The sequence below is a fragment of the Zophobas morio genome, unplaced genomic scaffold (genome assembly GCF_036711695.1).
Source record: "Zophobas morio isolate AGI-343-1 ecotype UQ-CSIRO unplaced genomic scaffold, CSIRO_AGI_Zmor_V1 ptg000021l, whole genome shotgun sequence".
In the NCBI taxonomy this organism is placed as follows: Eukaryota; Metazoa; Arthropoda; class Insecta; order Coleoptera; family Tenebrionidae; genus Zophobas; species Zophobas morio.
Window position 1 is genome coordinate 159,166 of NW_026972126.1, and position 13,144 is coordinate 172,309.

General features: G+C 36.5%; 2 protein-coding genes across 4 annotated transcripts in view; one reads left to right on the forward strand and one right to left on the reverse strand.

The window, feature by feature from the left end:
• Positions 1 to 13,144, forward strand: part of LOC135132153 (monocarboxylate transporter 12-like) — a 343,441-nt gene that overhangs the window by 94,683 nt on the left and 235,614 nt on the right. The gene's annotated exons all lie outside the window — the stretch shown is intronic.
• Positions 5,881 to 10,038, reverse strand: LOC135133012 (uncharacterized protein K02A2.6-like). The gene has a single exon (XM_064061237.1). The coding sequence runs from the start codon at positions 10,036 to 10,038 to the stop codon at positions 5,881 to 5,883; it is 4,158 nt and encodes a 1,385-aa protein (XP_063917307.1).

The following is a 13,144-nucleotide window of genomic DNA, read 5'->3' on the forward strand; positions in this document are numbered from 1 at the left end:
CACGTACAATTGAGTGCACAGCTAATCAACTGAAGGTCATTGAAGACAAAAATGTCATGAACACAAACACAGAAGAATGTAGCTACCTAAACAAACACAAGCAACACAAAACCGCACCATCCAACAGTGGTACCAGTAAGAACACTTGCAAAAATTGTGGAAGCAATTGGCATCCAAATGGGAAGAGACCTTGCCCTGCTCTAAATGTAATTTGTCGAAGTTGTGGCAAGAAAGGACCCTACGCCCGAGTCTGCATGTCCACTACATCAACACAACAGCAACAAGCACAATCACAAGCAAACCCCCAGCACGACAACCATGGCACGAATACTAGCATAAACAAGAAACATAATGGAGAGAGGAAGAACAGAGCACAAATTCGCTTTAATGATCTTAATATGGAGCCAGAGTCAACTAATTCAGAGACATCTTTCAAAACAACAATTCGTCCAAACGACAGAACAGCCATGAAGTGCCCTCAGGTACATGTTAAGTTGAACCGCAAAGTAATCAATTTCATTGTAGATACTGGTTCATCTGTTAATCTGATAAGCTCAAGCACATTCAAAAAATTTCATCAACAGTCGCTACAACCAGATTCCTCATCGATTCTCCTCAACTGTCAACAACAGTTAGAAGTAGTTGGAAAATTCAAAGGTCTGTTCCATTATAACACCACCAAACGCAAGCAGATGTATTTGTGATAAAAGGCAACAGTGAATCATTATTGAGCTATGATACAGCAAATAAATTGCATCTGATACAACTATGTATGATGATATATCAACCTATGGACATGAACTATATCAAAAACAAGCATCCTAATTTGTGTAATGGCATAGGTTGTCTCAAGAACCAAATTATCAAGCTACATATTGATGAGTCAATTCCTCCAGTAGCAAATAAACACAGGAGAATTCCAATAAATCTTCGTGGAGCAGTTGAACAAGAGATAACAAGACTGACGAAACAAGACATCAATGAAAAAGCAACAGGACCAACTCCCTGGGTTTCACCAATAGTTGTAGTTCCCAAACATCACGATCCTAACTCTATCAGAATTTGTATAGACATGAGAGAGGCTAACAAAGCCTTACTTAGAGAAAAGCATCCAACACCAACTATTGAAGAAATATTTGCCCAATTAAATGGTGCAACAGTCTTCTCAAAGATTGATTTGAAAGATGGCTACCACCAACTAACATTAGAAGAATCTTCACGGTATATAACAGTTTTCTCAACACATATTGGTTTGTATCAATATAAACGACTGAGTTTTGGCATAAATTCCGCTGCAGAGATTTTTCAAAACACAAGACAACTGTGTTAAACATCAGCGATGATATACTAATCTTTGGAACAACTCAACAAGACCATGATAAGACTCTCAAGCAAGTAATAGAACGTTTGGATAACCATAATTTGACAATCAACACAAAGAAATGCATCTTTAACACGAACAAAATAGACTTCTTTGGATATGTATTCTCTAGCAAAGGCATTTGCCCTGATCCAGACAAAGTCAAGTCTGTCTCTAACCTAGAACCGCCCAGAAACGTACATGAACTAAGAAGCTTCCTAGGAACGTTGAATTATGTTGGAAAGTTCCTACCCCACTTAGCAACAAATACTGCAATATTACGTGAGCTAATTAAAAAAGATCCTCAATGGGACTGGACTGAAAAGCATCACAACGCTTTTAATGATCTTAAAAAACTACTAGAATCAGCACAAAACCTTGCCTACTTTGACCGACAGAAAAAGACGCACCTCTATGTAGACGCTGGTCCCATAGGACTTGGAGCGATCCTCTCGCAAGAACTTAACAACAAAACAGAAGTTATTTCGTACGTTAGCAGAACATTAACTTTAACTGAACTGAAATACAGTCAAATAGAGAAAGAAAAATTAGCAGCAACATGGGCCATACATCACTTCAGAATATACCTGTTAGGAGATCACTTTGTGTTACACACAGACCACAAACCCTTGGTCTCAATCCTACAGAACCCTCGATCAGCTCCAAACGCACGCATTGAACGACTTTGTTTGAAACTTCATCCTTATAAATGTACAGTTCAATACCAAAGAGGCATAACAAATCCGTCTAATTATTTATCTCGTCATCCAACACACAGCCCACCAGAAGCATTTGATAAAAGTGGAGAATACGTAGCTTTTGTAACCAATCATTCACTACCAAACACAATTTCAGTTGAAGAAATCGAAAATGCAATGAAAGATGATTTTCAGTTGCACCTACTGAAAAAGGCCTTGTTAGAAGATGATTCCTTGTTTTGGAAGAAACGAGAACTGCAAAAATTCAAGCAAATCAAACAAGAGCTCACTGTATATGGTAATATTATTCTCAAAGGCAGTCAAATCATAATTCCCAGCAAACTGCAGAAAAACATTATCAGATTGGCACATAAAGGTCATCAAGGTCTCGTTAAAACCAAACAACTGGTAAGAACTAAGGTGTGGTTTCCCAACATCAACAAAATGGTAGAAGAAGTAGTGAAGTCATGCACAGCGTGTCAAGCAGTGACACCCGACAACCAGCGAAATCCGATTCAAACATACCCGACATCCACTCACCCGCTTGAATGTCTAGATGTAGATTACGCCGGACCATTTCCAGATGGAAAATACTATTTCATAATGGTGGATGATTTCTCAAAGTTCTCATTCATCAAAAAAGTACCATCGACCAATTTCAAACAGCTGAAGCCTGTACTTGACGAGACATTTGAACTATTTGGCCTACCAAAAGAACTTAAATCCGATAATGGACCACCCTTTAATGGATACGAGTTGAAAGAATATCTTTCAAGCCTCAACATCAAGCATCATTTGATAACACCACGTTGGCCAGAAGCAAATGGCAGAACTGAGAGATTCGTGAAAACGTTCAAGAAAGCCCTCTTATGCGCAACGATCAACGGCAACAATCCAGACGCAGAAATTCAAGAATTTTTAATCAATTACCGAAGCACCCCTCATTCAACAACAAACTGCCCACCATATCAAGTTATGTTCAACAGAGAAATCAACAACAAATATGAAAAGTACTGTTTTTTTTAAACTATGCTGCCATTGATTTTAAAAATATATATATTTGCGCAAAATATAGATTTTCCCAATTATCGAGACTTGTATGTTTGTCCCAGTTACCGACACTAAGGTGACCTATTATCGATACCCATGTAAGTTCAATGTTTATATCACGGTGTATAATAAGTTAGGTGTTCCGACGAGCGCGTGAAACGTGTCCCCAACTAGTCACAGATTTGGAGTGAGAGAAACAGAAGAGGGCGGCCATCATTTAATCGCACTGACGGGAAAGAGACGGGAGAAGTATTTGTCGGAATTAAAGCCATTTAGGTCAAAAAATCATCAAAATTAATTATCCGTTGTATTAAAATAAAAACTTTAAACATTTTTAAAATAATAATTTATTTAAAAAGATGAATGTAAACTCGTTGTTAAAGATAGTTCTTTTCGCCTTCACATATTATATTAGTTTCACTCACTTCTGTTCGTTTCACAAGATAACTAAAAAATATCCATTAACCATTATCTGCTTTACTGTTTGAGAAATAAAAATTTACCATTATTACGTAGTCTGTAATCGAGACTCTTTTTTTTTTCTGCACATGCCTTGGTTGTTTTCTCTTGTTCCTGTTTATAAAATTGTTTAATTCGTATAATTGTGTAAAAATATATTGCCTTTGAAAATATTTCCATTCTATGCTCTTCACAAGAAAAAGGAAAGTAAATAGTCATAAAAATTTTTGTTGCGAATAGGTCTTCAATTGTTGCAGCGAATACATCCACAAAATCGATATATTTCATAAGTATCCCTTCCACCCATCGGAACATATTAAACATTAACAAATCTGGATGCTTTAACCACCCCCTGGATTTTGTACTAGTAAATTCAGATGTACTAGAACATGGATCTTCTTTGTTATATAACTGTTCACGGCAAATATTACATTTTGAAGTATTGTACAATTTTTTTTGCGACAAATCCAGCTAAGTAATAAATGATGTTGTCAACAATTTTAGTTGTAGTGACATCTTCAAATAGTTGTTCGTCTATTTCGTTAATCGGTGAATCTGTATCTAAAATATATTCAATTTTCCTTTTTATTTTCTCAACATGATTTTTCCCGCATTCTGGTATTTGTTTCAAAAATATTTTTTTTTTAATAATAATAATAATAATAATACTTTATTTTTCTACAGGCTTAAAACCCAATTACAGAAAAATAATAATTAAGAAAAAAAAAACACAAATCATACTATAAAGAAAAAGGAAAAAGCTAGTCATTCTAAAAAAAGAAAGTTCTATCCTAAATTATTGAGTTAGCTCGATAACCTTTTTGATTGTTTTTACAGAGTCAAAATAAATATCGCATTTACTACAGATTTTGTTGTAGTTGTTACACATTACAAATAATGGTGATCTACGTAATAAATTAGTCCTGCATGCATCACAATAGAATGTCACCGTCTGACGTTTGTTTGATCTCGGTACGACAAAGTTTATTTTTTCTAACAACAGACTACAATCCACTTGGTTATTAAGAAGTTTATATAGAAAACATACACTGAACATATTTCGCCTAGTTTGCAACGAGTTCATGTTGAATCTTCTTAACAATAATGAATGGTTATATCCTCTCTCCGGGTATGTTCCATCAATGATGAAGCAAAGACATTTCAAAAATTTACGCTGTACGGATTCCAACTGTTTTATATGTACTTCGTACACTGGTGACCATACAGTGGAGCAGTATTCCAATCTAGGTCGAATTAGTGATGTGTACAGTGATATTAGAACTTGAATGTTATTAAATTCTTTACAATTTCGGTAGATGAAACCGTAGATTTTAAACGATTTAGCTACAACATCCTGTATATGGTTAATAAAAGTAAACTTTTGGTCAAACAATACTCCTAAGTCCTTCATTGTATCCGTTCTATTGATAATCAAATTTTCAATTTTGTAGTCAAAAATAAGTGAAGATAATTTCCTACTGTATGTCATCACAAAACATTTGGACGCATTTAGAGTGAGTCGGTTGATCATACACCAGCGAAGGAGTTGATTGATACAGATCTGAAGTAATTTGCAATCCTCTATACTATTAATTTCCATATAGATTTTTAGGTCATCAGCGAACAATAATTTACTACAACACAGTGATGAGCCAAGATCATTTATAAAAATTAAGAACAGCAGTGGCCCTAAGTTGGAGCCCTGTGGCACGCCAGATGTTGGAACAAAGGGTTTAGATAAATAATTGCGATATCTGACGATTTGTTCACGACCCATTAAGTACGAATTAAATAGTTGTAAAAGCATGCTCCCAAATCCAATTTTATGTAATTTATCTAATAATATGAAATGATCAACTTGGTCGAACGCCTTCTGAAAGTCGGTATATATCACATCCACTTGCTTGTTCTTATCTAGCGCTTCAGACACATCCTGAGTAAAACATGACAAGTTCGTTACTGTGGATCTTTTCTCCATGAATCCATGTTGGAATGTGGACAATGACGGAGTTATAGCGGAGTAAATACGCTTGTAGAGTATTGATTCTAGGATCTTTGCAAAATTGCATAGTGTTATGTTGGGAATTGTAATTAATTAAAGTCCGTACTGAGGTATTACGTATATTCGGTACTGGTGGTACATGTTCGCGGTCCCGGGCCTACTCGGAGACTGCCTACTAGATCTTTACAATGACGGTCCACCCTCTTGGTAGGGGTGGCTCTCTCGCACATCCTCTACATCTTCCTGTTTTTACATTTTTTTTTTCTTTTTAACTTAACCTTTAATTGTCCTAATTATCATGCTCTTAAATATTAATTATAGTAAACAACTCGGTTTCTTAACTTAATGTTACGCACTTCGTCGTTCTGTTCCATGTCATTAACGCTAGCACTCGGTATAGCACTCGCACTATTATTTGGCGCTTGTTCGTCACTGTTTATCACTCCCGTATTTGCACCAATACTCTCGAGTCGCGGAATGTACAATTTTGCCTGACTACCTACTTCTTCCTTCATTACTGTAACGAGCTTATCAGACCAATTAACTTTTTTATCAAATCTACTATCGCTTCGTTTCAGTACTGAAGGTCTTATGAATTTTCGATTTCTGACATATGTTCCTTTATTCTCAACCTTAACCTTATATCTCCTATCTCCTAATTGTTCTAACACAGTGCCTGGATGCCAAATTGATTTTGGCTGTAATTGTATCCAGACTGTGTCTTGTGGATGTAATTTCGATAATTCCTTTGCTCCTTTTTTACGATTGTAATATAAATTTTGCTTGTTTTGATTATCTACTAAATCTTTTCTATATTCATTGCTGTTAATTAAATGTGGTTTTAACTTATTTGATTTTATCGGCAATAAAGGATTCCTTGTAGCTCTTGACATTAATATTTCATTTGGGGAGTTGCCTCCGAACATTGGAGTATTTCTTAATTGTAACAGAGTTAAATCGAGGTCTTTATGGTCTTCAATAGCTTTTTTGATTGTGTTTTTTATGGTTTGAACATGTCTCTCCGCCATCCCGTTTGATTGACTGTGAGTCGGTGATGTGACTTGTTGCACAAAATTCCATTGTTTGGCAAAATTATTGAATTCTTGTGAAGTAAATTGGGTTCCTCCGTCACTTACTAAATATTGCGGCACGCCATGCCTTGCAAACATGCTTTTAAATTTATTTATTATGTGAAAGCTGGTCATATTTTTGCCTAGGTTTTCTACCTCTATATATTTGGAATAATAGTCCACACATATCAGATAATGAATTCCTTTAAATTCGAACAAATCACTGCCCACTTTAGCCCATGGCAACGCTGGTATTTCATGTGACTTAAGTGGTTCTGGCGGCTGAGAATTTCGGTATTTTTGACATGTTGCACATTCGTCTATCATTAATTTAATTTCATTCTTAATTGTTGGCCAAAATACTGATTCCTGAGCTAGTTTTACACATTTATTGTAACCTAAGTGGCTGTAATGGATATTATGGAGGATATTTTTTCTCAATTTTCTGGGAATTACGCAACTATTATTTTTATAAATTATATCGTTTTCAACTGTTAGCTCACTTTTGTAGCGATAATACGGTCTCAATTGATTATTCAATTTTTTGTTAGTTTTGGGCCATCCTGTTAGAATTACCCTGACTAATTCTTGCATTTCCGGGTCGGTTGCCGTTTCCGACTTGACTTTATTGAGAAAAGCGTCTGAAATATTGGCTTCAGTTACGACACAGATTTGGTCATTAAAATCCAAATCCTGGCTGGCACTATCTGGAGCACATGCTCTCGACAAAGTGTCCGCTATTATTAAGTCTTTACCCCGTTTATACGTTAATGTGAATTCGTACTTTTGTAAGGCTAATAAAATGCGTTGCAGTCGCGCTGGGGTCGCGTTTAGAGGTTTTTTCATTAACGCTATTAGTGGCTTATGATCTGTTTCGACTGTTACGTGTCTTCCGAACACATATTCATGAAATTTTGACAGTCCGAACCAAATTGCTAGCAGTTCTTTTGTAATTTGAGGCTGACTGCTTTGGCCGGAAGTTAGTGCTTTTGATGCGTAATGAACTGGCTGGTTTTCTTGCATTAAGCACGCTCCTAGTCCATTCTGACTAGCATCTACGGATACTAATATTGCTTTATTAGGGTCGAAAAATTTTAGGACGGGGCTTTGTGTTAGGAGCTTTTTAATATTTTCGAAAGCGTCTTTATGATGTTGTTGCCAGTCAAATAGTGTATCTTTTTTCAATAATTCCCGTAGCGGTTTCGTTTCAGCTGAAAAGTTCGGGACATATTTAGACACGTAGTTTATGACACCTAATATCCGTTGTAGGTCTAGTTTGCAAGCCGGTTCTTTGAAGTCGTTTATGGCCTGCAACCGATCGGGGTCGATGCCGACACCCTGTCTATTAACAATATGTCCCATAAATTTTAATGTTTGCACCCCGAATTTACATTTACTGTAGTTGAATTTAATATTATTTTTTCGGGCTATTTCTAATACTTGATTTAAAATTTTATCGTGTTCTTCGCGTGAATTACCCCATATTATGATATCATCAATATAAACTGCAACGTTCGGTAAATTAAAAATGTTTCTAAATCTGTCATTAAATACTTCTGGGGCGCATTTAATACCGTATGGTAGGCGCAAAAATTTATATCTGCCGTAAGGCGTTCCCACCGTACAGAGATCACTGCTTGCCTCGTCTAGTGGAATTTGATAAAATGCCTGATTAGCGTCTAATTTCGAAAAATACTTTGCTCCGTGCAGTTTGCTAGTTATCTCCTCCATTGTGAGGAGTTGACAATGTTCCCTCTTAATTACTTTATTTAAATGAAGTGGATCCATGCAAATTCTTAATGACCCATCTCCTTTTTTTACTATGACTAATGGATGCACCCAACTGCTGGGGCCGTCAACTCTCTGAATAATTTTCATTGATTCTAATTTATTTAAAGTTAATTTTAATTGATCCATCAGAGCAAAAGGTACTCTCCTAATTGGCGAAATTATGGGCTGTGCATTTTCCTCAATTTGTATATGATATAACGGATTAATACAACCAATGCCGGTAAACACATCTCCAAATGAATTGGTTATTTTATCGTTGAGGGGAACTTGATTACAGTTCTCCACTGTGTTTATTATTTTTGAATCCTTTATTTCCGACTTCGCCTCGTTTTTTGTAATTAATTCTAGTTCAATACAGGTGTTTAACCCTAGGAGAGGTTCACTACTATCATTTATAACGTAAAATCTTAAATTATATGTATTATTTTGATGCTGGCAATTCAATTGACAGTGTCCTAACAATGGTAACTTATCTCCTGTATACGATTTTAGAGTAATTTTTGATGGTTTTATTAGCGACAAAGGTATATTTAAATCTAGATAATTTTGAACTGGTAAAATATTGGCCATTGCGCCAGTATCCAACTTAAATGTGATGTCTATATTGTTAATTTTTAAATTTGACGTCCAGGCATTGTGTGTCGTTACATCATTTACGCGTACTACATTATTTATCGTGCCTATATAAAGTACATCTTCATCTAGTGTGCTATTACTGTTTATTAACGCATTGATATTTCTATCGGCCCTACACATACTAGCAAAATGATTAGTCTTTTTACATTTACCGCAGGTTTTCTTATACGCGGGACATTTGTTAATTGGATGTGACCTTCCACATCGAGTACAGTTCGTAATGAAGTTCCTACCTGACCCTGAGGAAGTTGAAGGGCCACGATTTCGAGATTTTGATCGTGCTCTGGACTGACCTTGCCGTACCTCCCTTGTCGATCCTTGCCACCCGCCGTTGTTGCCGCTTCCGCCCTGGGATGCGGAGGCTGGTGAATAACGTTGGCCGCCGAAGCCGACTCGATCCACCTGCTCCAGGTCGCCGTCTTTATCACAAGAGTGCCTCATTTTGTTTGCCTGCGATTTTGACTGTTCGATGATAGAGCTCAATTTGATGGCTTTCTCCAAATCTGCATCATCCTCCTGGAGCAATTTATGCCGAATTTCCTCGTTGTTTGTTCCACTGATGAACACTAGTTTAATTAGCTCGTCGCAGAGGTCTCCAAAGTGACAATTTTGGGCTTGTTTCCTCAATTCGGTGATGAATTCTTCCAATGACATCTCATTTTGTTTTGTCTTGAAAAATTTATACCTCGTGAACGTCAGATTTTGTCTAGGGGTGAAGTGATTATTAAATTTGTCAATCACCGCCGCAAGTTTATTTCGTTCCGTTTCTGCGAACTTGAATGTGCTGTGAATTTTTTGGGCTTCTGGACCAGCGAAGTGGAGTAATTGCGCTATCTGGATTGTTTCTTCTTTTTTATTTACTTCCGTTGCGATCAAGTAGATTTGGAAACTACTCAACCATTGTTTCCACTGTTCTCCCGTATTGCCCCCATTGTTGAGAACTAGACGTGGTAGCGCGTTGGCACTTGCCATTTCTTCTCGTGGTGTATTCCGTGCTTTTCACCAGAACACTTTTCACTTTATGTATTGTCACTTTCCACTCACTGTTTTGAATTTTAATTTTAATTAAACTTAGTCGTTTGTCGCAGCGCCATGTTATGTTGGGAATTGTAATTAATTAAAGTCCGTACTGAGGTATTACGTATATTCGGTACTGGTGGTACATGTTCGCGGTCCCGGGCCTACTCGGAGACTGCCTACTAGATCTTTACAATGACGGTCCACCCTCTTGGTAGGGGTGGCTCTCTCGCACATCCTCTACACATAGTAGAGAAATTGGTCTATAGTTAATAATATTAGATGGGTCATCTTTTTTAAGGTTCGGACATATAATGGATTTTTTCCATAAAGTCGGAAAAGTAGATGTTCTAAATATAAGATTAAAGAGATAAAATAAAGGTTCAACTAGAACTGAAGCGCAATCCTTGATTATAAAAAGAAATGTGGTGTCGTGGGACACCAGGTAGGAACGAAGTTCCTTCGGCTAATGTAGAATCGACACAATTTGCAAAAAAAAACGTGCTCAATTTTATGGAGGTTTTCTTGATTTTTCTCTTAAATTTTGCTGATTAGTTTTTATTTAAGTACAGGAAAATATTTAGGAAATTCAGTATTTTAGGAAATAATAAATTACGTAAAATAGGTAGAATTCTCAAAATATATATATATTTAAATGTTTGGAATTGAAGGGAGAATTTGTTTTAATTATTTAAAAAAATAATCAATAAACTTTTTAAATATTGTCACTAGTTTAGAGGATATCTTTGCTTTATATCGTAACTTTCTTGCTTATTTTCATTTTTTTTAGCTTTTTCGCGTTCCCTATACGCTTTTTGATACTCTGCTTTGCCATTGTTACTATATTTATTATTGTTTTGACGATTTGAAATTGTATGAAAATAAACGTGGCTACTCACGAGTAAAATGTATCTATAATGTGCGTATTCGCCACGTGCTTGTCCATGAATTCATGAGTATATACTATGCATTGGCGGGGTGGAGTGGTAATAGAGAGAGAAGGGATAAGAGAACGAAAAGTGTTTAGGACATTTTTTATATTTTGTCGGTGCGGTCTCCACGTGTTGGCGGTGTCTTTGTAAGGCAGCTGCAGGTGTGCGGACCTTCAACCTTGTGTGGCGGCACAATAACACGTCGGTAAGCAGAGAATAAATAAGTCGTCTCGTGGTGTGGTGGTAAGCATTCGTGCCCGGAGACCAAAGAGACGTGGGTTCGAATCCCACCGAGGCACAACATTTTTTCTCTGCTTACCTACACTTGTAAGGCGGCCGCCGTCTGAAGTGCGGCTCGCACCACCTCTGGTCGCGCCTGCGCACGTATCATTTAACGGTTTTATTCCACGGAGTTTTCGTTACGGTTTTAGGATCACATTTGTTTCAGTTCGGTCGTGCAGCAAAATTCCTATCTCCTCCAAGCCTGCCGTAAGGAACTTCGTTCCAATAAAACTTGGGATTCCATCAACTCCCGACGTGAGTGAATCTTTGGCTCTCTTCATTTCACTGATTATCTCCTCTTTTGTAATATGCGTAATTGTCACATTAACGTTGGTTGATTCTAACAAATTGACATCCCTGTTTGTTCCCGTGGACTGGATATACACACTGCTAAAATAGTCATTGAAGGCGTTAACTATATCTTCAGGTCTAGTGATTTCAGTGTTGTTGCTACGCATTACTCCAGGAATCCTAGTACTTCCTCTTTTATTGCTTATAAATCCCCAGAATTTTTTTGGATCATCAATCAGCGCGTTTTCAACATTTCGTAAATAAATTGTGTATTCTCTTTTTATTAATGCTTTCGTCTGTTTACGGTAATTGCAGAATAAGTTAAAATAATATGTTGTCCTCCTTCGTTTATAAATCTTATAATAATGTTCCTTATTCCTAATACATCTAATAACTTCATCAGTAAACCACGGTGGATAATGACGTTTTTGGTGTTTTACCTTTAATTTCGGTATGTGTACATCAAACAGTTGGTAATAAGCATTCACGTTCGGTAGAAGTAACTGACAGAAACTTTTCTGTGGTTAAGTTGCAATCTTAAGATCACTAGAAATTTAAGATTGGCATCAACTGTCTAATTTTCTAATTCAAATGTCAAATCTGAATTGTGTGGAAAAAAAACGAAGTTTTTCTAATTTCAACACGCTTTGTTTCAAGAAAATCCTTAAATACAGCATGGAAACAATTTCCATAAAAGTAATCACGAGAAAGCTCATTTTAAAGGAAAAGAAACAAGAAATATTTGGTGGTTTTCAAAAAATTGGGTAAAACGGAAACAGTTAAACTGGTGGCAGAAATATTCTCCGTAAAGTTCGCTAGTGTTGTCGAGTGTGTTTCGAATTTTAAAATAATACAGATACAGCGGCGCTTGTGCCGTTAATACAATAATCAGAATCAGAAAGACGACTGCGCAGATTTATATACCTACATGCTTTGTTGGTGCCGTTCTACAATTGGTTTTTAAGTTTTATATAATCGTTATTGTTTTGTAAGAGGGAAAACACTCGGCTTTGAAAATAATTGTACGTAATACACGTATAAACTTAGGTTTCCGAAGGCGAAGTTTTTCACATTTTAAAAACGTTATAGCTGCCAGAATCAAATTTCTAACGCAGTATCTCGAATTGCGTGATAGTGATGAAGATTTACTTTTCATTTTCTTGGATGAGACATGGATATACCAGAACGGATCCATGGTGAAATTGTGGATCCATGATGATGACATCAAAGCTTGTCCTCCTAAAAAGACTAGTGAGGGGAAAAGATTCAAAATTTTACATGCGGGTTGCTCTTTGGGCTTTTAGAGGGATGCGATTTTCTCCTTGGTTCAAAAATAGATTCACCAGATTACCACAAAACCATCACATTTTCGATATTTGACCTTTACTTACTTACATGTCACATTTTTGATACCTACTTTCTGACATTCCAGTAATACATTATACACTAGAACAATTATGTCCGCAGTTACACAGCTTAAAAAAAAAAGTTACCAAATCTAGTTACATCTACCGAACGTGAATTCCTTATAGATGCGTTTATAGAACGCTTTGCAG